The sequence below is a fragment of the Eriocheir sinensis genome, chromosome 62 (genome assembly GCF_024679095.1).
Source record: "Eriocheir sinensis breed Jianghai 21 chromosome 62, ASM2467909v1, whole genome shotgun sequence".
Lineage (NCBI taxonomy): Eukaryota > Metazoa > Arthropoda > Malacostraca > Decapoda > Varunidae > Eriocheir > Eriocheir sinensis.
Window position 1 is genome coordinate 2889552 of NC_066570.1, and position 24449 is coordinate 2914000.

Sequence of the window (24449 nt, forward strand, 5' to 3'; positions counted from 1 at the left end):
GCAGTATGTAGAAATGGCGACAGAGAACTCAGATGCTTCCTCACACCTCTCGGAAAGGTTGGCGCAGCTTTCAGAGAGCACGGCACAATGCCCAGGGACAACTCCACAACTTGCCGAAAAGATCTCACAAATTTCAGAAAGAGCGTCGCAGTTTTCGGAGAGTAAGACACAACTCTCAGATCGAACGTCACACCTCTCGAACCTGACCTCGGAACTCACGGACCTGGCCTCGGAACTCTCAGAAGAGGCGACACAGCTCTCGGAAATGACCTCTGAACGTCCAGAAATAGTGGCCCAGTACACAGGAATGATGGCGCAGTACGCGGAGAAGGTGGCACACTACGCTGGGAAGATGGCGCAGCATTCAGAAAGGACAACCCAGTACGCAGAAGCGGTGGCCTGGATCGCGATAATGATGGCGCTGATTGCAAACATGGATCTACAGGATTCAGACACGTCTCCTAACACGTAATCACGGTCCCTCCTGCTTTTGCTGCGTCACCCTAACTTTGCGCAGCTTCTATTCAATATCTTTACAAAAATACTTAAGTAACAGCTGTATTAAGTAGAGCTTGTTTTGATGTCAGCTCTTACACCTAGACTATATTTTCCGCTTTGATTCTTCTCTAGTATTTGCGGTGTGCTCGTAGGTTGGTTTAAGACACTTTCCCTTCTCACATCAACTATTTATAAAGGTCAAAGAAGGGGTCAGTCGGGTTCTAATGAGTGTTTCCTTAGGTTCACGGTACAGAAGAAGGGTCAAACTAACACCAGGGTCATAAAACTGCTCCTGGAAATGCCCAAAACTCCTATGAAAGTCTTGTCAAATAGGTGAACTTGCGCGACGAAATGTTTAGTAATACGACCCACAGTGTTTTCTTGTAATATCGGGGCTTTCTTTTATCTTACAATGTCGTTCGTATACACCCACTCATAGTAACCTTGTGACTCTCTTTGCTCTCTACACCAAACAATACGCTTTTCCCTATTTACTTCAGTGTTAAAATATGTCACCTTGCGTAAAATCGTGGCCCTCATTTACTGCCTAATACCGTGGTGTGTTTGAAGTAGAACAGATCTTGTAATGCTTGATATGAAAGGTGGAAATGGAAGGGATGTTAGAGATGCCGAGGAGACGGAGGTGGAAGAAGATGGAATAATATGACAAAATAATGTATAGAAAGAAGATGGGAAGGGGAGTATAAAGGAAAGGATGACACTTGGTGGTCTCGATAAAGGAAGCGAAGGGGATCAGACGCCACAAGGGAAGGGATGAAGAGCTACTTGGAGACGGAGGTGGAAGAAGATGGAATTATACTACAAAATAATGAATAGAAAGAAGATGGGAAGGATGACACCTGGTGGTCTCGATAAAGGAAGCGAAGGGGATCAGACGCCACAAGGGAAGGGATGAAGAGCTACTTAGGAGACAAGGTGGAAGAAGATGGAATTATACAACAAAATAATGAATAGAAAGAAGATGGGAAGGATGACACCAGGTGGTCTTGTTAAAGAATCACCTTATCGTATCCCTCGTTCAAAGATCCCTTATTTTCTTTGAGTTGGATGTAAGAGCCACACCTTGCCGGCCCGGGCGCCCCTCAGCCACACTCACGCAATGTGTACCCAAGGATGCAAACTAAACCTGTGCCGGGGCTTTAGGGCTCAGTGGTGCGAGGGAGGAGGAGAGGGACGGGCCTGAGGGACGGGATTGAAGGGTAGAGAGAACGCTGATCTGGGAAAGGGATAGACCAGAGAAGAGAGAAGAATGTGAAAAGGCTGACTTGTGAGGAGAAATAGATCTTATGAGGAATGAATGGGTTTGTATAAATGGGCGAACGTGAGGAATGGGTTGGAAGTAAATAGAACGCTGATTTGGGAAAGGGACAGACCAGAGAAGAGAGAAGAATGTAAATAGGCTGACTTATGAGGAGAAATAGATCTTAAGAGGAATGAATGGGTTTGTATAAATGGGCGAACGTGAGGAATGGGTTGGAAGTAAATAGAACGCTGATTTGGGAAAGGGATAGACCAGAGAAGAGAGAAGAATGCAAAAAGGCTGACTTGTGAGGAGAAACAGATCTTAAGAGGAATGAGTAAACTTATGTGAAGGGGTAAATGTACGGAAGTGTAAGGAAGTTGAACGCCTATCTGTGCAAGGAACAAATTTGGGATGAGAGAAACAAACCTGAGGAGGAAAAAGAAATTAAAAGAATCCGAGTTTATATGAAGGGGCAAAGATAATGGACTGGAGGGAGGACGGAAGTTCTGCTCTGGGGGAAGGAATAGAATCTTGGGTGGAAAAGACTTGAAAATGGCTAGTTCACGAGGAATAAATCTGAAGAAAGTGATTGAAGAGTGGTAGGAATTGATGGAGTTGATTGCAAGTGCTAACGTGGGAGAGGAAACCATAAGGCGTAAAGAAACGAACAGTATCTGGAGAGGAGAAAAGAAAAATGAAATATGCGTTTGGAGATCCAGAGATAAGGAATTTAAGGGTAGTGGATTGCAAGTGCTAACGTGGGAGAGAAGACCGTAAGGCGTAAAGAAACGAACAGTATCTGGGGAGGAGAAAAGAAGAATGAAATGTGCGAGAGTTTATAAGGAGATGCAGAGGGAAGGGATTGAAGAAAGGTGAGTAAGAGGCGCTAACGGTTCAAAGACGGCCACGGGGGAAATAACAGTCGGGAGAGGAGAAAGAATACGAGTGCAGGGCCTGAGGCGGGTTATCTCGGACGCTTCCAACTCTCACATCAACCATTCCCAAAGGCCGAAAGAAATATCAAACCCGTGAGTTTTTTTCCACGTTCATGGTACAGAAAAATTATGAAACTACCACCAGAGTCATTAAACTACCCCTGGAAATGCCGATATTCTCTACGGAAAGCTTGCCAAGTGTGTGTCCTTGGACGCTGAAGTGTTTTATGAGTATGAACCTGAGTTTGGTGGGGCTGGGAGGTCGTTGGGCTGGAGCGAGGTAAAGCTGGGATAGGAAGAAAATTGAATAGAGGAATTGTTACGACAGGAATTGGGATTATGGGAAGAAATTGAGGTACTGAAAGGATATATTGAGGGCTATAAAAGGATGATAAAAGGATAAACTACGATGATGAAGGAATGAAGGATGACAGGAAACTGGTGAATAGAGGAATTGTTACGACTTGAATTGGGATTATGGGAAGAAATTGAGGTATTGAAAGGATATATTGAGGGCTATAAAAGGATGATAAAAGGATAAACTACGATGATGAAGGAATGAAGGATGACAGGAAACTGGTGAATAGAGGAATTGTTACGACTTGAATTGGGATTATGGGAAGAAATTGAGGTATTGAAAGGATATATTGAGGACTATAAAAGGATGTTAAAAGGATAAACTGAAGTGATGAAGGAACGATTTTGAGGAAAACTGGTGAATAGAGGAATTGTTACGACTTGAATTGGGATTATGGGAAGGAATTAGGGTATGGAAAGGGTGTTGGAAGGACATAGATGGAAGTTAAAAGGATAAACTGTGATAATGAAATAATAAAGGATAGAAATAAAACTGAAGGAAGGAATTGTAACGACAGGCATTGGGGTTATGGGAAGGAATTGAGGCTTGGAAAGGAAATTGGAGGGATAGAAAAAAATGTTAAGAGCTGCAGTGATGAAGGAAAGAAGAAAGGGATGAAAATCGGGAAGATATATGAAGTTAAAAGTGAGTATTATTATCCTGAGGTGTGGGTGTGGGTGTGGGTGGGTGGGGGGTGAGAGAGATGCGTGTGGGTGTGGGTGTGCGTGTGCGTGTGCGTGCCGGGGTAAGGGCAACATGTGGGCGGGGTAGTGTCAAAATTCTGTTCATACTCGACGCAATCCGAGCATGGAGCAACAAGTCCAAAACGTGACTGACTCGTGTACGCGCGGCTGTTATTTTCAGGTGCGGCGGGAATAGGAAAGCGATAAATGGTAATGCACTCTAAACAAATGTTGCCAATCCCCCGCAAGACCCGATAATTCTAGTGGACACGACGGATTTGGGTGTCGGGGCGGCGCGGCGGGCAGGCGGCGGCGGCGGCAGCGGAGCAGAAGCGCAAAACAATATGTAGGAAAAAGGAGAAGAGAAAAACCTGAGCGTTGGAAAAAAGGAGAGAAAAACCTGAGCGTTGGAAAAAAGGAGAGAAAAACCTGAGCGCAGTTTGGTGTGATAGTTGTCGATCTTGTTCAAGGTTTTTTACAGGTAACAAGTGATCGGGGGGCTTCGTGGTACAGTGGTTAGCACACTTGGCTTACAACCGAGAGAGCTCGGGTTCGATTCCCGGGCAGAGTGGAAAAATTTGGGCGGCTTCTCCGATACCCCACGCCCCTGTCCACCCAGCAGTGAATGGGTACCAGGTATTAATCGGGGGTTGTGTCCCTTCTCCTGGGGTCTGTTCCCTTTTCCTATAATTCTTTCCCCTTCTGTCTCTCTCCGGCATATGACCACAGATGGTGCGCCGACTAAACGAAACTTTCCAACTTTCCAACAAGTGATCGGCTCTTTCGAAACTTAGGATTTGTTGCACCGTACGTAGCAATGACGAACGTGTACACAGTGAAAGCGGCCTCCAACTCCCTAAAGAAAATTATATGTTTCCTGTAGCGCACGAGAGGCTGGTTCGACGCGGGCTTCTCGTAACCCACAACGAATACGGATTTCAGTGTCATAGGAAAGGATGAACACTAACTTTTTTCATCCGTTTTTTCCCGGTACAAAATCACCTGATATTACTTTTTCATCCTTGCCCGTGACTCACATGATGATATTCTTGCCTGGAATTATGAGGATTCTCTTTTGCTCCTCTGCTGTCCTGCTCTTTGATTTTTCTGTATTTCTGATCTTTGGGATTGCCTTTACCCACATGATATCCTTGCCTGAAATTATGAGGATTCTCTTTTACTCCTCTGCTGTCCTTCTCCTTGATTTTTCTGTATTTTTTTTTATCTCTGGGACTGCCTTTACCCAGATAGATTGGATAACTATTCTCATTTATCTATACTCCTCCGTTTTCATATAGGTATTGCTTCATACTTACAAGCATACATATCTTTTTATCACTTAGCATGGAGCCAGTTATTTTTAAATCTCATCATTACCCGATTCGTGATAACTGGGCCAACGTAATCTAATCTAGCGTAACGTTCGGTAAGAGAAGATGGCGCCACTATAAACACTTGCCTGCGCCATGACGGGCTGGGGCCAACTACCATCCAGGTCCCTCAAGAGAGCCTACCGGCGGCGCTATAGGCGTACACACACACACACACAAAAAAAAAAGACAACAAATCTAGTGTGTCAAACGTGAGATGTCTTAAGTAACCACCAAAGTCATTGCAAGCGAAAGAGAAAGATCATAAAGCACCTCTCTATATATGTGTGTGTTTGTGTGTGTGTGTGTGTGTGTGTGTGTGTGTGTGTGTGTGTGTGTGTGTGTGTGTCCCCTCGTCTCCGCTGTCACGGCTTGTTCCCCGTGAGTTATGAAGCGAGCGAGTATCGACGCGATGCTCCCGGGGTTTTCACGGGTGATGGATTAGGAGTAGGGAGGGGGGGGGGAGGGGAGGAGGAGAAGGGACGAGAAGAGAGGAGGGGAGGGGAGGAAGTGGCAGGGGGAGAAATGGGAGGGGAGCAGCAGACACCTCGGGGACGGAGAGGGGAAGGAGACGGAAAGGAAAAGATAAAAGAACATAAGAGAAAAGAGAAGAGAGTAAGGGATAAGAAGAGATAGGAGAAGAGATAGGAAGGAGAACAAGAGACACCTAAGGGACTGGTGATAAGAGAGACTGGGAGAGATGGAGGAGAGGAGAGGAGAGGAAAGGAAGGGAATGATAGTAGAAGAGATGGAGAGGGAGACAGCAGATACATAGGCGACTGGTAGAGAGCAGAGTGGGAGGAGGAGGAAAAGAGAAAAGAAAAGGAGGGAGGCAAAGGGAGAGAGCGGTGATGGGAGGGCTGGGAAGGGAGATGGCAGCAGATACTAAATAGACTTATAGTAGGAGAAAGAAAAGGTAGGAGGAGAGGGGAAGAGAGGAAAGGGATCAGAAGACACCTAAGGGACTGGAAGGAAAATAGGAGAGACAAGATGAGAGAAGGGGAACGGGGGAGAGCGATTGAGTGAGGACAGAGGAGGGGGACAGTAGACACCTTAGAGACGGGTAGGTAAAGAGCCAAAGCCCAATTATTAACCACTGCAGCACATCGCTCTTTGCCCGGCGTTCAGGCGACACAAACCAGCCGCGCGGTGACCCAGGCGCCGCCCACACACGCCTGTCGACAAAGGGAAATACGTGTCGGCGGAGCATTTGAAGCGAGCCGCCGCGTCAATGATTCAGGTGACAAGCCCCGCTGTGGACGCTTTAAAAATTACCGCTAAACACCACTCACCAACTGACTGATTGTGTGATTGACAGATTGCCTGACGGATTGTCTAAGTGCTTGACTGACTCACTAACTGATTGAGCCACGAATAAGAGTAGTTTGCACTAATGTCTATTGAGGTTTTTTTTTTCTGAGTGACGTTGAGACTAATTAACTTAATATCTAAATGACAAACCCGTTGTCAGTAATGTACTAATACCAGGTGTCTTACTCTTTGACTGACTGACTGACTGACTTCGCGACCCGCTGACTGAATGACAATCTGGCTGACTGACTTTGCGACCCGCTGACTGAATGACAATCTGGCTGACTGACTTCGCGACCCGCTGACTGAATGACAATCTAAATGACTGACTGACTTTGCGACCCGCTGACTGAATGACAATCTAACTGGCTGACTGACTTTGCGACCCGCTGACTGAATGACAATCTAACTGGCTGACTGACTTTGCGACCCGCTGACTGAATGACAATCTAAATGACTGACTAACTTCGCGACCCTCTGACCGAATAACCAATTACCTGACCCCCTGACTGAGTGGCTGGCTGACTGGCTCTCCATCTCGAATAATCCGGATTAATGTTAATTGACTTACCATTGAATGTAATTTTGCCCTCAACACTTTTGGACGCGGGAATTAACCTTTTTACCCGAGCGGAGGGCGGAGTTTTCCCGCGTCTCCCTCTTTTCCCTTCCCTTCCCCGACCTTCATTTACCTGCTGGCCGGGGGAGAAGGTTTTTCCAGTCTTTTTTTCTTGATCTTTTTTTCCCTTCTTCTTTGTCCTTTTTTTCTGCAAGGGATCCCAGGTCTGATGAGCCGCCGTGTGATGAAGGAGTGTGATCATCCCTCCCTGAGCCTCCTCCCTGCTTCTCTCCCTTCCTGACTCCCGTCCTGCCTCCCTCCTCCCCCATCGGTCTTCCTTCTCCCACTCTCCTCTCCATACCTCCCCTGCCTCACTATTCCTTACATCTCTCCAGCTCCTCCCTGCCTCGTCCTCCTTCTCTCCAATCTCCCATCCTCTGTGGCTCACTCCCTCCCTCCTGTCGTCCTTCCATCCTGCGAGGTCACCCTTCACTCTCCTTCCTTCCTTCCTTCCCTTCATCTCCTGTGTCTTATCTATATTTTTCTATCTGTCTATCTATCTATATCCATCTCGGGTCGTCTTAGCGTTAGTAACAAATTGAAAAACGTCCCAGCTTTTGATATTTCCCTTCTTTTGAACTCGATTTTGAAAGAGTAAGGTAAAAAAATAATTAAATAATAAAATAAAAAACTGTCGTGAAGTGTTACAGAATTGATATATTGCACCAGCGACTCTATCATTTAACAATCTATACATTTAGCAATCAGCTGTTGTGTGGGTGTTGTGGGGGAGGGGGTAAGGGGGGGTACGTTCCTCATGCAAATCGAATTAACAACGTAATCCCAATGCGCTTCAACTTTTGTATATATTTTTTTTTGAAAGATTTCTCCTCCTCTGCGCTCCCTTCGTTCTTTTCTAAGTGCGTAAGCCCGGAGGATTATGTTGGATCAGCCGACTAAGGAGGGAGTACCCGATGTGTGTGTGTGTGTGTGTGTGTGTGTGTGTGTGTGTTGTGTGTGTGTGTGTGTGTGTGTGTGTGTGTGTGTGTGTGTGTGTGTGTGTGTGTGTGTGTGTGTGTGTGTGTGTGTGTGTGTGTGTGTGTACTTGAGATAGACACGACTAACCATGGAATTAATGTAGCAGAACACGTCCCCCCCCCCCCCCACACACACACACGCACACCTGTTGATTACACACCTGTGTGTGGACGCGCCTGTTGTGTGATACGCGGCAACATTTGTTTCCAGTAATTGTCACGCAAACAAACAACGATGCAGAGGTTGTTAATTCCCAGCGAGACAAACAAACAAACATATATACATGCATAGAGCCAGACAGACAGACAGACAGACAAAGGCACAGACACAGACACAGACTACTGACAGACATACAGACGACAGGTACTTGCATACTTACAGACAGAAAGATAGACACAGACAGACAGACAGACAGACAGACAGACAGACAGAAACCCAGGCAAACAGACAATACAGACCTACCGACAGACAATACAGACAGGTACTTGCATACTTACAGACAGAAAGATAGACACAGACAGACAGACAGACAGACAGATAGACAGACAGACAATACAGACAGAGACTTGCATACTTACAGAGAGAAAGATAGACAGAGACACACAGATAGAGAGACAGACAGACAGACAGACAGACACAAGCAGAAACATACACACATCCGGATAGACGAATAGACGGTCTGACTGGCACTCAATTAAACTAGCAAAGACAAACAGACATTGACTCAAGTAGACAGGCGAACAGACAGACAGACAGACAGACAGACAGACAGACAAACTGGATTCATGTAAGGGTTGAGTAACGAAGGGAGAAAGACAGTAGAGTGGGTGGAGAGTTGTCAGCGTACACACACACACACACACACACACACACACACACACACACACACACACACACGGAAGAGCTAAGCGTCGACAACTGAAGGACCCTCTAATTATACTCATCTTGTGTGTGTGTGTGTGTGTGTGTGTGTGTGTGTGTGTGTGTGTGTGTGTGTGTGTGTGTGTGTGTGTGTGTGTTTCTGGAGTTCCTTTGTCATTGCGTGAGTTTGTTTTTTCAGCCGGGGTTTTTTTCTCTCCTTTTTGTTCGTTTCGAGATTCATAATTGAACAAAAATCAAGAACAATGAACGCGGCGTGCTCGGAAATGAATCGCGGAGGCAAACAGAGATGAGTCGGGGTAAAAGGCTCGGGTCTGCGTTTGTTTTTTTACTTATTTTTTATGCGACTTTGTTTGTCCGTTCTCTCTATATATTTAGGCTTATTTGTTTCCGCCAGCGTTGTGGATTATTATTCATTTTGTTTAGTAATTATATTCGTTTAATTTTCAGGGGGTATGATTTTGAGTTTTCTGTTACTTTTTCCTTTCTTTCTTTCCGTATTTATTTATTCATTTATTTATTTGTTTGTGTATTTGTCATCAACATTATGCACTAAATTTTTATAAGCCCTCTTTACTATTTTTTTTTGTTTGTTTCTTCGTTAATTATTTCCCTTGTTTAATGCACAGTTCCCGCTATTTTCTCCTATATGTTTAAAAAAAAAAGCGAATTCCCCCTTATCAAATACTATAATATACGTACCCATGTATTAGGCGATCTTTTGAAAGCCTCATCGGAGGATATTACTATATTTCCTCATGATTGTATTCGTGCAGTACATTTTCCATTCATAAAAAACAAAAGCGAATTCACCCTTATCAAATACTATAATATACGTACCCATGTATTAGTCGATCTATTGAAAGTCTTCCATGCATTTGGCGATCTATTCAACGTGTCATTACTCTCGACTATCAGTGTTTGCATTGCGTCTGCGTCGCACCAATACACGAGGGCCCTCCGTACCCTGGCCGCACATAAAGCATCCTTACATCCGCTCCCAGCCTCGACTAATCATGCTTCCTTTGTACGCTCTTATAAATAGTCATGAATTGTTTACAGAGAGATTCAAATGCCCCGAGTGATGGTGGGTAAAGGTTTAATCTCGTCATAAGAGGATTCCGGTCGCTGCGGAGGGAGAGAGGGACGGAGGATCGGGAAGAGAGGGAGGGCGGTAGGGAAGGGAAGGATTAAGACAGGGAGAGGGACAGAGACCGGTAATGAAACCCCGCCAAAGGGACAACGATAAAATGGGGAAGATGGTGTGTGTGTGTGTGTGTGTGTGTGTGTGTGTGTGTGTATTTACCTAGCTGTGAAATACAGGAAAAGAGACGTACAAGGCTCGTGCTGTCCCGTCTCCATAACGCTTATTATCCAGTTTGGCTTTAAATTCATGAATCGTTTTTGCACACAGTCTCCTCGTCAAGTCCGTTCCATGTTGTGTGTGTGTGTGTGTGTGTGTGTGTGTGTGTGTGTGTGTGTGTGTGTGTGTGTGTGTGTGTGTAAAAGAGAGATAAGAGAGAGCAAGGAAGAAATAGATGTTACATAGATATACAGACAAACAGACAAACAGCAACAGCAGAATAAGAAAAAAAGTAAATACGCTAAAATGCAAACAAAGGAACAAAATTAAATCAGCTGATGAAGAACACAAACAGACAAAGTAAACAACGCCGGGACGCAAATAACAAGCAGACAAACAAATAAGAGTTGGAGTGTGTGTGTGTGTGTGTGTGTGTGTGTGTGTGTGTGTGTGTGTGTGTGTGTGTGTGTGTGTGTGTGTGTGTGTGTAAAATTTCATGTTAATAAAAAGTGGAAGCATTTGTCCATTTCGCTTTTTTTTATATAAACATTAATGAACTTTGAGTCTGAGGCTTTTATTGTTTATGTTATTATTATTGCTGTTTTTCTCGCTGTTGTTGTTGTTGTTGTTGTTTTCCCCGTCACGCTTGCATAATGAGCTTCGCCTCGTCAAATATGAAAACAAACATTACTTTTAACTCATTTCTTTTTTCACTATCTCATTGTTGTTATTTTCAAGCTTTTGTCCTTATGCTCTGATGCTAAGTACTAAAGTCTCATTTATATATATTTTTGTTCAAGGCGTTACGTGAACATTTCTGTAATTCAATATGTAAAGCCTCTCTGTTTTGCTAATGGCTCACAGCTTCAGATGGGAAATTCATTAAAAAGGTTGCATGAATTATATAACTTAATGATGAAAAATATGTTATAACGTTAGGCTCTCATTAGTAACAACGATCATTTCCCGCGAAGGACATGTTAACGTTCCACTGGCTTATTGTGTCTGCTTTAAGATTATTTTCGTTGTTGTTGTTTTTTGGCAATATTTTTTTTCTCGCAAATGATTCACTCGCCAAAGTAGATACCCATTTCACAGTCGGGTTTTTAGACCGAGTGAAAGAAGTAAAAAAATGTCGAACAGTGCATCAAACCAGAATGATGGGCGGTAACGCATATTGCTGTTGTTATTATTATTGTTATTATTATTATTATTATTATTATTATTATTATTATTATTATTATTATTATTATTAGTAGTAGTAGTAGTAGTAGTAGTAGTAGTAGTAGTAGTAGTAGTAGTAGTAGTAGTAGAATTATTATTATTATTATTATTATTATTAGTAGTAGTAGTAGTAGTAGTGGTAGTGGTAGTAGTAGTAGTAGTGGTAGTGGTAGTGGTAGTAGTAGCAGTAATAGTAGTAGTAGTAGTAGTAGTAGTAGTAGTAGTTGTAGTAGTAGTAGTAGTAGTAATAGTAGTAATAGTGGTAGTAGTAGTAGTAGTAGTGTATCATTATCAGTTTTCATTCCTTTCACCATCACCATCCTTCACCTCATTCCACTCCCATTCTTCATTATCAGTTTTATCATTATCATCATCGTACTTGCTCCTTTCATCATTATCATCAGTCATCGTCAACACCATCTATCCTCATAAGGCTACACCCGTGAGACAACTCTGCGGGGTTTGCTAGATTGATTTCACTACCTGTGTTTTTTACCTGCACAAATCTTTACAATAACGAGGGGAGAGAGAGAGAGAGAGAGAGAGAGAGAGAGAGAGTGTTTAGAGTTATTTCCATGCCTCACATCTCACAATTTTTACTTCACTTTCCTGACACCCTTACCAGGACACGTACATACAAACAAACCAATACGGATGTCCCTATTTAGATTACTAGACAAGAGGCTTAACCCTTTCCACCAGGACTGACAGCTACACGCATTCGAAAGCGCGTGATTTGGAGTGAAGTTGGGTCGTGTGGGAGGATGGTAAGGGGATCCGTGTTGCATGTTGCTCGGCCTGCTATTCTGCCTTACACGGGTCAAGGCCAAAAGGTCGTTTTATCAGACATTTCGCTGACCATGAACACATATTTGACAAGACTTTCGTAGGAGTTGTGGGCATTTCCAGGAGTAGTTTTTTGACCCTGGTGGTAGTGTGGCCCTTCATCTGTACCGTGAACCTAAGGAAACACTCATTGGAACCCGACTGACCCCCTCTTTGGCCTGTAGAAATAGCTGATGTGAGAAGCGAAAATGACTTATAATACCAACCAAAGTGTACTCGCTCCGCCACCCGCCCATCCACTGTTCTCGGTAAGCTTCGTGCCTCTCCCGTCTCACTCCCTGCCGCTGTGAGCTCCATCTGGGCCTCCGCGCCTCGTATTGCCCAGGAGAATCGGGAACAAGTTTGAGCGAGTTTCCTTAATCTGGGTAAGCTCTGGCCAGGTCCTGACGCACCCAGAAACACTAGAAAGACGCTGAAACTAGCAATTAAATGAAGGCGCACGCAGAATGACGCAGACCCACGCACAAAGAAAACATATCAACCCACAAAGAGTCCAAACACACGCAGAGATACACAGACACACGCAATTAAACACTAACGCACACTAATGGATGGAAACTATCGGACTTTCACGCACAAAAGAAACACACACACACACACACACACACACACACACACACACACACACACACACACACACACACACACAGAGAGGCACACAGCAATTAAAAGTGGTGCAATCAATCTCTTCGTGTTGTATTTGAAGGGAAATTAAGCAACGGAAGAGAAAAAAAATGGACATGTTTGGTGATGTATTCGGCTTTGTTATATGTCAAGACCTGGATGTAACGAGAGAGAGAGAGAGAGAGGGGGGGGGGGGGAGGGGGAGTGTCTGGCCCCGAGTGCAGTTATTGAATTAATGTTAACTGCCAGGCTGCGATTGGTGACTTCGTGACGGGTTATGGCGCGTGGGAAGCTGTGATTGGTGGTGACGGGCCGTGTGATGAGTGTGTGTGTGTGTGTGTGTGTGTGTGTGTGTGTGTGTGTGTGTGTGTGTGTGTGTGTGTGTGTTTGTTTTATTTGTGTATGAGAACCAAATATCGTAGGCAAAACTGTGTCCGTGTATATGTACGTGTGTGTGTGTGTGTGTGTGTGTGTGTGTGTGTGTGTGTGTGTGTGTGTGTGTGTGTTTGTTTTATTTGTGTATGAGAACCAAATATCGTAGGCAAAACTGTGTCCGTGTATATGTACGTGTGTGTGTGTGTGTGTGTGTGTGTGTGTGTGTGTGTGTGTGTGTGTGTGTGTGTGTGTGTGTGTGTGTGTGTGTGTGTGTGTGTGTGTGTGTGTGTGTGTGTGTGTGTGTGTGTGTGTGCGTGTTTTGTTTTTCTTCGTTGCTAAAATATCTATTTTGCTAAAACCTCCAATATTGTTAAAACTTTAATATGTGTGATCTTCATGATAAACAGTGTTGCTCAGTACCAGCCTGCACAACTAAATACTTCATTTAATTCATTTATTCAATTATATAGAGAAATATTTGCAGTTACAATTATTTTCCACACCGAGTTCGAGAGTAACTGGATCTTGAATATATATTAATCCCAGAATACGCAAGACTGCTCCATTCCTGGCAGCATTCATGTCTGTATAAGAAATATCAACTATTGACATAAGAGTTTTCACTACGGTGACATATCACGTGCAGTATTACTGAATCACGCATACACATACGACCTTCAAATCCTACACGGCCGCTCCATTCCGGTATTCACCATTATCAACACATTCCACATTCATTCGCGGAGTTTTCATGTGCGTCCCACAAGAGAAGCCTCGGGGGCGTTCGTGTGCCGGCGCTGACCTCTGCTTGCCTTGGCCCCGCAGAAGCTGTGGTTCCTGCACGTGTGGCCGTCGCTGCAGCAGGAGATGCGGACGCAGGAGGTGCTGGCGGCCGTACTCCAGCCCATCCTGCAGCTCATCTCCGACGTCACCACCGACGAGTACGAGAACATCATCTTGCCGCATTTCAGGTGAGTAACGACCTCCTACTCCTCCTCCTCCTCCTTCTCCTTCTCCGCAGCCTCCTCCTCGTCCTCTGTCAGTGTTTGATGTACTGTTATTGTCCCTGTTATTGTCCCTCGTGTCTGCCCCTCGTTATGTTTCTATTTTCGCTATAGCTCGATCGCCTCCTTGTCGTTAGCGTCCTCTTGGTATTGTTTGTCCTCCTTCTTATCCTCCTCATGCTCCTCCTCCTCCTTCCTCATCCTCATCCTCATCCTCCATCCTCCTCCTCTTCAACTTCCGTCCTTGTCCTACCCTCAGTACTGTCTCCAATTCACTTATCCGCATCAGACGTCGTTATATCCGTACCCAGAGCCGCCCTGATCCTTCTTTCTCGAAGCAAATTACGTGGTAGGAAGGAGGACAGACAGCAGAAGGGAGCTTGTTCAAGAGTTTACCAGTGAAACATATGAAAGACCTAAGTTTCGGCGTTCTAGTGATTGTGTGTTGCCAAAGAAGAAAATATAGAGTAGCAAATCCCGCTAATGTAAGCAATGACCCTCCTGATATGGATTTGTAAGGTTTAATTCCCCCACAAGAAAAGTATTGGATTGTATTTTGAGATAATGATGAAAGAGGGAAGGTACGGATTCATATGGGGGTGGCTGCCAAAAAGAGAGTCGTGAATCCCCCAAGTGCAATTAAATGACCCGCTTGGTATTGATTTGTAGGGTCTAAATATGCCACAGGATAATAATTGGTTTGTAAATGGGGATAACCTTGCTAAATGACCCACATGGCTGGCTCGTGAGGGTGGAGGCGGACTTGGTGTGGGCGAAACAACCGTTAACATAATAATGACTGGACAGGAGGTATTGGTGATGGCTTAATGTCGGTCCGCCTGAGAGCCAGCCAGTCATTACCCATCAGCTGGGGCCATTACCACGCCACATTAAGTCTTGGTGGTGAGTGAACCATTACTGAGAATGGTTATACTTTTTGCTTCTCTGTTTTGCTATGTTTTTTTATTTCTTCCTCTTTTTCTTATTTTCCTGCTGCTTCGTTTTGCACCTAATTTTTGCTTCTTTTGTTTTCTTTTTTCCTTGTCTTTTTGTTCGCCTTTTTCCTCTTCTTTTCATTTTTTCTTCTTTCTCCTTTTTTTCCGGTTCTTGTTTTTCTTTCCTTTTCCTTTTTCTCTCATTTTCTTTCTTTTTTATTTTCTTCTTCTTCTGCTTCTTCTTCTTCTTCTTCTTCTTCTTCTTCTTCTTCTTTTTCTTCTTCTTCTTATTCTTCCACCTCTTCCTCTTCCCATTCTTCTTCTCCTTCTGTTTCTTCTTCTCCTTCTCCTTCTTTTTTCTTCTTCTTCTTCTTCTTCTTCTTCTTCTTCTTCTTCTTCTTCTTTACAACCACCACCTGTCTCTTGTCTTCCTCTGATTCTTCTGCTTGACTTCGGAGGGTTGGCAGTGTCGAAGTTTTTTGTTTCCTTGATAAGACAGAAAGTTCGAGTTTTGTCTGTGTGATTCTTTGCTTTGTTTCCTTCTGTCGCTGTCTCCATTATTATTATTATTATTATTATTATTATTATTATTATTGCGAGTGGCTCTGTCCATTTACATTAATATCTGGTTAGTATTCAAGCGTGCACACACACACACACACACACACACACACACACACACACACACACACACACACACACCTATTGATTTTATCCGCTGGTCAGGATCTAAAATATTCAAGAGTGGAGGCAACACCCCGCCGCTCCTTGACCCCCCCCCCCCCCCCCACCACCACCACGACCACCATCACCACCACCACCACCACCACCACCACCTCTAACAACTTGAGACGAAATAAGATGGATGTTTGCGAAACTATAACACTCCTCCTCCTCCTCCTCCTCCTCCTGTACTTCTCCCAGGGCTCCCACATTAATGAAAAAAACTACAAAATCCCCTAAAATGAATGGTTCTTTTCGAGGCTTGGAACGGCCGGGAGAATTACTGGCCGGGGGAAAATATCACGGATCGCCATATACGTTTGTGGTAGGAAGTGAAGAGTAGATGACTTACTGTAGACGCCACTGTAGAGAGACAATAACTTAGGGTCGTATTATCAGACATTTAGCCGCCCAAGAACACATATTTGACAAGGCTTTCGTATGAGTTGTGGGCATTTCCAGGAGTAGTTTTATGATCCTAGTGGTAGTTTGACCCTTCTTCTGTACCATGAACCTAAAGAAACACATATTTGACAAGGTTTTCGTAGGAGTTGTGGGGATTTCCAGGGGTAGTTTTATGATCCTAGTGGTAGTTTGACCCTTCTTCTGTACCATGAACCTAAAGAAACACATATTTGACAAGGTTTTCGTATGAGTTGTGGGCATTTCCAGGGGTAGTTTTATGATCCTAGTGGTAGTTTGACCCTTCTTCTGTACCATGAACCTGAAGAAAGACTTATTAGAACCCGACTGACCCCCTCTTTGACCTTTAGAAATAGTTGATGTGAGAAACGAGAGTGTCTTACAATACCAATCTAAGTATTACGTTTAGATGGCGGAGACTTTCATGGCGTGACTGATGAAGCTTACTTTCTAGAGCATTGTCATTCCCTATCCTTTTTTTCTCCTTTTCCTTGTCATCATTTCCTCTTTTTCCTACGTCAATGCTCTTACTCGTTTGTTAATTATTATACATCCCCTTCCCTTTATTTTTTCTCCTCCTCCTTTCCTTCTTTTTCTCCACCGCACACTCTTATCCTGACTTTATTTCCCCTTCCTCCTCCTTCTCCCTCCTACACCTTCTCTTATCTTTTTCGTTCCTTCTCTCTCTCTCTCTCTCTCTCTCTCTCTCTCTCTCTCTCTCTCTCTCTCTCTCTCTCTCTCTCTCTCTATCTCTATCTTTATCTATCTATCTATCTATCTATCTATCTATCTATTTCATAAAGGTTAACCACACCAGATAATAAACGTAAAATGCTGCTCAAAGAATTAAAACCTTTCCTTTCCCTCCCATTCCTCCCTGTACCCATCCTTCCTCCTTCCCCTTTCCTTATACTATTCCTCCTGTTCCTCCTCTACCAATATTCTTGCTACCCTCCACCTTCTCCCTCCCTCCTCCTCCAGCTTCTCCTCTACTTCATTGGGTCTTTGCCGCGGGAGACCCAAGAAGCCATTAGGTGGCCCAACACACCCTCGCCCCCCCGAGCTAAGACACCGAAGGGCCCCGAGAGGCCTTAAAAGATCCACCCACTTCCCTGCCTTCTCCTTACTCCTCCTCCTCCTCCTCTTCTCCCTCCTCGTTCCCTCTTCCTCTTCCTCCTCTGCGTTCTCCTCCCTCTTCTCCTTCTCTTCAGCCTCTCGTGCAACTCCGCCAAATTGTCGTACTCCGCGTTTTCTATGTGCCGATAACCAACCAAAACCTGCCACCCTCAACCCGATAACGAGATTTGTTTATAAATATCTTTGAAAGTGGTATTTATTGGTGTTTCTTTGCAATAGTCATGAGTCAGAAACTGGAAAATACAATGTGCTGAGTACGATACCTGGGACCGCTCTCTAGTGTAACAAATTCGTAAGTCGGAGTAGATAACAATGACAAAAAGGAGGTATTACAAGCTCTCCCTTATGTGTTTTTATTTATTCAGAAACTAACGGGGGCTTTTAAATTGTTGTTCTCCATGGCTGAATATGACGTACGGTAACTATTTCACTACTTTACTTTCAATTATTTTTTTTCATCAGCCTTTGCTTTAGTTCTTCCAAAGGTGTCGAATGGCTGATACAAAAATGCTGCACTTTTTTTTATCAGATCTTCGTATGTTCTTCGGTACGTGTCACACTCGTTTCCCTTCACCTCACTTTGGGCTTAGTTTATTTGTATGTTTGTTTCCATGAGGTGCTGCCTAATTCTATTCTCGAACTTTTTTTCTCGGATCTTCATATGTTCTTTGATACTTGCTACAGTCGTTTCCCTTCACCTCACATTGGTCTTATTTTTTTTCCCTCATATTTTCTCCCTCATATTCTATTCTTATGCTTCAGTTTCCCCACAAATCCCAAGTGGGAGGCAAACACCTAAACCTTTTCTTTTTCGAATCTTCATAATTATGTTCTTCAAGTTTTGCCACACTCAGCTTCCCCTCACATCATATTGGTTTCCGCTCGTTTTCTCCATCGCAGCAAGAAGTAGAAGAGACTCAGCACTCATTTGGCGTGCGAAAGTGCGATTGAAACTTTATTTACGGCGAGAATTGGACGAAAACATGCAGGGGGGCTATAGAGGAATGGTGACAGGCTTGGGAGAGCAGCCCTTCGTATTTAGGAGAACAGCGTCTTGCAAATTGACTGTGTTCTTGCGTTTATTTGTTTTGTGTTTTGTTTTGGCGTTTGTTTGTGTTTATTAGTTTTTGTTTCTGGTATTTATGTTTGCTTAAGATTTTGTTCAATTTTCTCACACAAACAGACCTTGGAAAGCCAAGAAGAAAGTGAAACTGAATGATGCGAAGAAAAAAAATGACGGTCCGTGGAAATGAATTAGACCATCAAGCGATTGGAAGGATCATTGGCTTCCTAAAGAGTCGTATCCGTGTACTGAGTGGCGTCCGTGTAGCGCCTATACTTCATGAGTGTTTATGACGCAGCTTCGATTCTTCATTGGTTGTGTCGTTATCAACATCACGTAAATTGCCCTCCCATGTCCCCCATCAGGATCGAGGGTCTTTATAGCGCAGCATAAAAGAGAAATTGTAAATGCTGGTGGCGATATTTCTTTTCTTTCTTCCTCTCTTTTTGTAATCGGGGGTTGTGTCCCATCTCCTGGGTTCTGTTCCCTTCTCCTATAATTCCTTCCCCTCCTGTCTCTCTCTCTCCGGCATATGACCACAGACGTTGCGCCGACTAAACGAAACTTTCCTCTCTTTTTGGGGTCATTTTTTTTCTCTCTCCGCTGATTTGAAAGAACGAGTGTTGTTATTCTGATTAGTCAATTCATAATTTAGTTGAGTCTGTTTGCTTCGTTTTTTACTACATTCTGCTTGTTACGAGACTGGAAAGTGTTTTATTTTTTGTTTATATCTACGTGAGGTTATTGTTTTTCTAAGTCCATGTCTTTCCTGAGCATTCGTTTTGATCTTTTTTATTGCAATCTTGAATCTTGAATCGACGAAGTGTATTTTTCTTTGTGAGTTTGTTTGCTTCGTTTTTTACAACATTCTGCTTGTTACGAGACTGGAAAGTGTTTTATTTTTTGTTTACATCTACGTGAGGTTATTGTTTTTCCTGAGCATTCGTTTTGATCTTTTTTATTGCAATCTTGAATCTTGAATTGACGAAGTGTATTTTTCTTTGTCAGTATCGCTTTTTTCTTGGGGTAAAGGGGGGGGGGGGGACTGTTCTCTCTTTCCGCCAGTATTCACTTTTATTACATTTGTCATTGTGGAAGAATCGGGGAACTGATATGAAGTGAAGGGCATCGGAGAAAAATATTTTGCCGCACCGATGTCGGAAAATATATATTAATCGAAACTCAATGACGTTACGCGAGCGACCCTTCGACGATGGAGAAAACCAGCGGAAACCAATACGAGGCGGAGGAACATGAGCGTGGCAAGGACCGCGGGCGAACGTGAGACGAAGATTCGATAAGAGTTCAGTGTATTGCCTCCTCATCGGCGACCAGGAGATAACGGAAGCATGAGGTGAAGCCAAGATGAGGGAATCGAGCTCCGGGGGTTATAATCTCAGTGTCCTGCCTTATCTACGCCGCAATTGAGGGAAGGAAAGCGGCAGAGGGAAATGAGGAGCGGGCGTTAAAAGTTCAATGTCTTGCTTCCTCTACAGCGCATCGAAGAGAACGGAAGGGTTTAAAGTGTAGCCAGGAAAAGGGAAATGATGACCGGGCTTTAAAATATCAGTGTCTTGCCTCATTTTCACCGCATTTGAGAGAACGGAAGAGATTGAAGCGTAGTTAGAAAGAGGGAAATGAGGACCGGGCTAGCGTGATGAGTCTGTTTATGTAAGACTAACCATGTAGAGTAAAATGACAGCGGCAGCGAAACGAGTCAAGCACAAGAACAAAAGCAAGAAGGACAAGAAGAAAAGAGAAGAAAAGAAGAAAAATGTAAGATAACGAACATGGCAAAGGTCCGATAAAGTCACCAGCAAGTTCCGAGCCCGTTTAGTGACTGTGAACTCCGATGTTTGTAACCTTTTATAGAACACATCCGTTACGTTACACCTCTGCCCCTTTGCGATATCTAATTACGTAACAGCCTACACAAATGGCGGCAAGCTTATATTTTGTCAACTAATCAATTTTTTTTAAAGTATATGATCTCAATCCACACACACACTCACGCAACCACACACACACACGCCTGCCGCTCGTACAGTGACAGTATTGGGGCCATCAAGAGGTAATGAGGTGCTTGTAAGGCCTTCACCACCAACAGCTGAGAGGAATTAGGCAAGGGGAGGGATGGGGGTTGACACACACACACACACACACACACACACACACACACACACACACACACACACCCACACACACAAACCCCCCCCAACACACACACACACACACACACACACACACACACACACACTCCCCCTCCCACACACACATACCCTCCCCACACACACACACACACACACACACACACACACACTCCCCCTCCCACAAACATACAGTCCCCCTCCTACACACACACACACACACACACACACACACGCACACACAGGTCGTCTCCCCTCCCACCCACCCCTTCCCCTACACACACAGGGAGGAAATGAGCTGGAATCCGATATTGGCGTGAAATCCTTGAACAGATGTGGAATTTCCGTTACCGCCAATAGCCTGCTTATGAGCGGAAAGAGCAGGCGGCCGCGGCGAGATTACCGTGAATGGAGCGAGCCGCTGAGCCTCGGGGGTGATTGATGAGCTCCGCGGATCACGAGAAGGACGGACATGCATTCACAACCCTTCTGAGCATTCCGGAGCCTTTTAAAGCAGTCTGAAGCGTGTTTAAGCCCATTAGAAGCACCGGCAGACACCTTATGTATGCTCAAATGGAGTCAATATAAACGGACATGCATTCACTACCCCCCCCCCCCCCACACACACACACACACACACCACCACCAAGCATTCTGGAGCCTTTTCAAGCAATCTGAATCGTCCTTAAGTCTATTAGAAGCACCAGCAGACTCTCTATGCATTCAAATTTAGTCAGTGTAAACGGATATGGATTCACGATACAGAAGAGGGTTTGAAGCCCTTTAACGGCCCACTCATGCTTTCCGGAGCCTTTTCAAGCGGTTTGAATCGTCCTCAAACCTATTAAAAGTACCGTCAGATTCTTTATGCATTCAAATTTAGTCAGTGTAAACGGATATGGATTCACGATACAGAAGAGGGTTTGAAGCCCTTTAACGGCCCACTCATGCATTCCGGAGCCTTTTCAAGCGGTCTGAATCGTCCTCAAGCCTATTAAAAGTACCGTCAGACTTTCTATGTATGGTTCGATTTAGTCACTGTCAACGGATATTTTTTTTTTACAACAAAGGAGACAGCTCAAGGGCACACAAAAAAAGGAAACAATAATAAAAAAAATTAAAAAAAGCCCGCTACTCGCTGCGCCTTTAAAAAGAATCAAAAGAGGTGGATATGCATTTACAGCACACTAGAGCATTCTGAAGCCCTTGGAAGCAGTCTGAAGCACATCCTAGCCTGTGAAAAGCATGAGAAGGTCCTGTGTAAGTATGAATTCCCGCCGGGTGAGATTGAGACGGGTGTTTGATGCTGTCATTGAGAACGGACATAACATTCGCTTCATGATTTTGTTTTTGTTTTAAGATTTTTGGAACAGACATCTCCCTTGTATTTTTTTTTTTGTTGTTGTTGTTGTTTACAGAAAAGGAGGCAGTTCAAGGGCAAAAATAACGAAGAAAAAAAATTGCTCAGTGACGATTTTTAAGGCAAATAGTGTACAGAAGAAGAATACTAAAACACACACACACACACACACACACACACACACACACACACACACACACACACACACACACACACAGCGGGGCGTTGGGCCGTGGAGTGTGTGGGACAGAAAGTCTTTGTCTGGGTCGGCATGGCGGCAAACCCTTATGTCGACTCTTTTCTTCCGTGTGTGTGTGTGTGTGTGTGTGTGTGTTTCTTTCACACACACACACACACACACACACACACACACACACACACATACATACACTTGCTTTTTGATGTTTTCCTCGCGTCCATCTCCCACTTTGACCATCTTCCTCCTCCTCCTCCTCCTCCTCCTCCTCCTCCTCCTCCTCCTCCTCCTCCTCCTCCTCCTCCTCCTGTATTAATATCCTCTTTTCTCTCGCCAGACCTCTTCACTCCTCCATCTTCTTCCCTTTCTTCCTTCCATCTCTTTTCTCTCACCTGTCTTTCCTTCACTCTCCTTCCTCCTCCTCCTCCTTCTCCTTCATTTTCATCCCTAAACTAAAGGAAGATGGAAAGGGCATAAAGAAAAGGGAAGAAGGCTCACGTTTATAGAAGGGGAAAAGACGCACATATAGTGAAGGCTTGAAAGAATGACGAAGAAAACAGAAAGGAAAAGAATGTTGAGAAATGAAGAACGTAGGAGGAAAGAAGAAGGAAGGGGGCTAAGGAAGATATTAATAAAGAGAACGAGGAAGAAGAGGAATGAAAGAGAAGGGTGAGAAAGGAAAGAACGTAGATAAAGAGGCAGGAAGGAGGGAGGCTAAAGTAAGAAACAGTAAAGAGAACAGGGAGGAAAAAATGAGTTATGAATATTAGCAATAAAGAGAATGAAAAAAAAACAGGAAGAAGAAGGATGATGAAAGAAAGAAGATAGGAGGAAAGAGTCAAGTAAGAAGGTTAAGAAGATAGTTAAACCCATACATTAAATACCCAAACCTCGGCCACTCATCCATCACCCTTTTCTCCTCCCCCAGAGTGGTGTTCAACCTTCCCAAGAGCATCCAGGCCTCTGTGACGCTGCTCGAGAACATCCACGTCATCCTCGAGAAAACCCCGAGCGAGGACGTCTCCACCGACATCCTACCTATCATATACTCTGGCCTCGAGTCCTCCACCGTCCAGGTCCAGGTAAGAGTGAGAAGGGGAAGGAGGGGAAGCTCTGAAGGGGTGGAAGTGTAGGGTTAACGTGGTGAAGAGGCGAGAGGTAGAGGATTAACCCGTCCGCTACGATTGGCATGGATTTGGCTTTCATTGGTAGCTTGGTAACACACAGTCCCAGGTCTTTCTCAGCCTCTGTGGTGGATAGTGGAGTGTTTCCCATGTGGTATTGGTGTGCTGGATATCCCCTCCCAAGGTGCAGAACTTTACATTTTTCTTCATTGAATTGTAGCAGCCACTTTTTGTTCCACTCCTGTAGCTTGGTGAGGTCTTCTGGTAGGAAATCCGCAGCCAAGGGGTTAAAGCAGTTGGGAAAGGTTAGGAAAAGGTGAAAGGGTGAGGGAAAAAAAGGGGGAGGGGTGAGATTGAAGGGAAAATAGACGGATGGCGAATCAAACAGATGTGAAGAGATGGAAAAAGAATGGGTAAGGGCGTGAAGGGGTATAAAATAAAGGGATAAAGGGGCAGAAGCTAATGGGAAACGTTATGGAATGGAGGAATTGGTGAAAAACGTCAAGAAAAAGAATGGAGAATGAGTTAGAAGGGAAGCATGGGCGGATAGCAAGTTATAAAGACGTGTAGGGATGGTTAATGATTGGGTAGGAGTGTGCAGGGGCGGGGAGGAAAGGGAATTAGAGGTGGAAACAATTGGAAAGGTGAGGAGAAAAGGGCGAAAAGGGGCTGGGGAAAAAAAGATGGAGGAAGAGAATCAGGTAAAAATTGGCGGATATCAAGTTATTAAGACGTCAAGGGATGGTTAATGATTGGGTAGGAGTGTGTAGGGGCGGGAAGGGAAGGGCTGAAAGGGTGGAAGCAGATGGGAAGGTGAGGAGAAAGAGGTGAAAAAGGGCTGGGAAAAAAGATGGAGGAAGAGAATCGGGTAAAAATTGGCGGAAATCAAGTTATTAAGACGTGAAGGGATGGTTAATGATTGGGTAGGAGTGTGTAGGGACGGGAAGGGAAGGGCTGAAAGGCTGGAAGCAGATGGGAAGGTGAGGAGAAAGGGGTGAAAAGGGGCGAGGAAAAAACGAAGATGGAGGAAGAGAATCAGGTAAAAATTGGCGGAAATCAAGTTATTAAGA

At 44.3% G+C, this 24449-nt stretch overlaps 1 protein-coding gene across 1 annotated transcript in view; it reads left to right on the plus strand.

The window, feature by feature from the left end:
* Positions 1-24449, plus strand: part of LOC126986543 (SCY1-like protein 2) — a 306279-nt gene that overhangs the window by 242641 nt on the left and 39189 nt on the right. Inside the window, exons 9-10 of the mRNA XM_050842810.1 lie at positions 14093-14238; positions 23184-23337. Of these exons, the coding sequence (XP_050698767.1) occupies positions 14093-14238; positions 23184-23337 (300 nt within the window). The remainder of the gene's footprint in view (positions 1-14092; positions 14239-23183; positions 23338-24449) is intronic.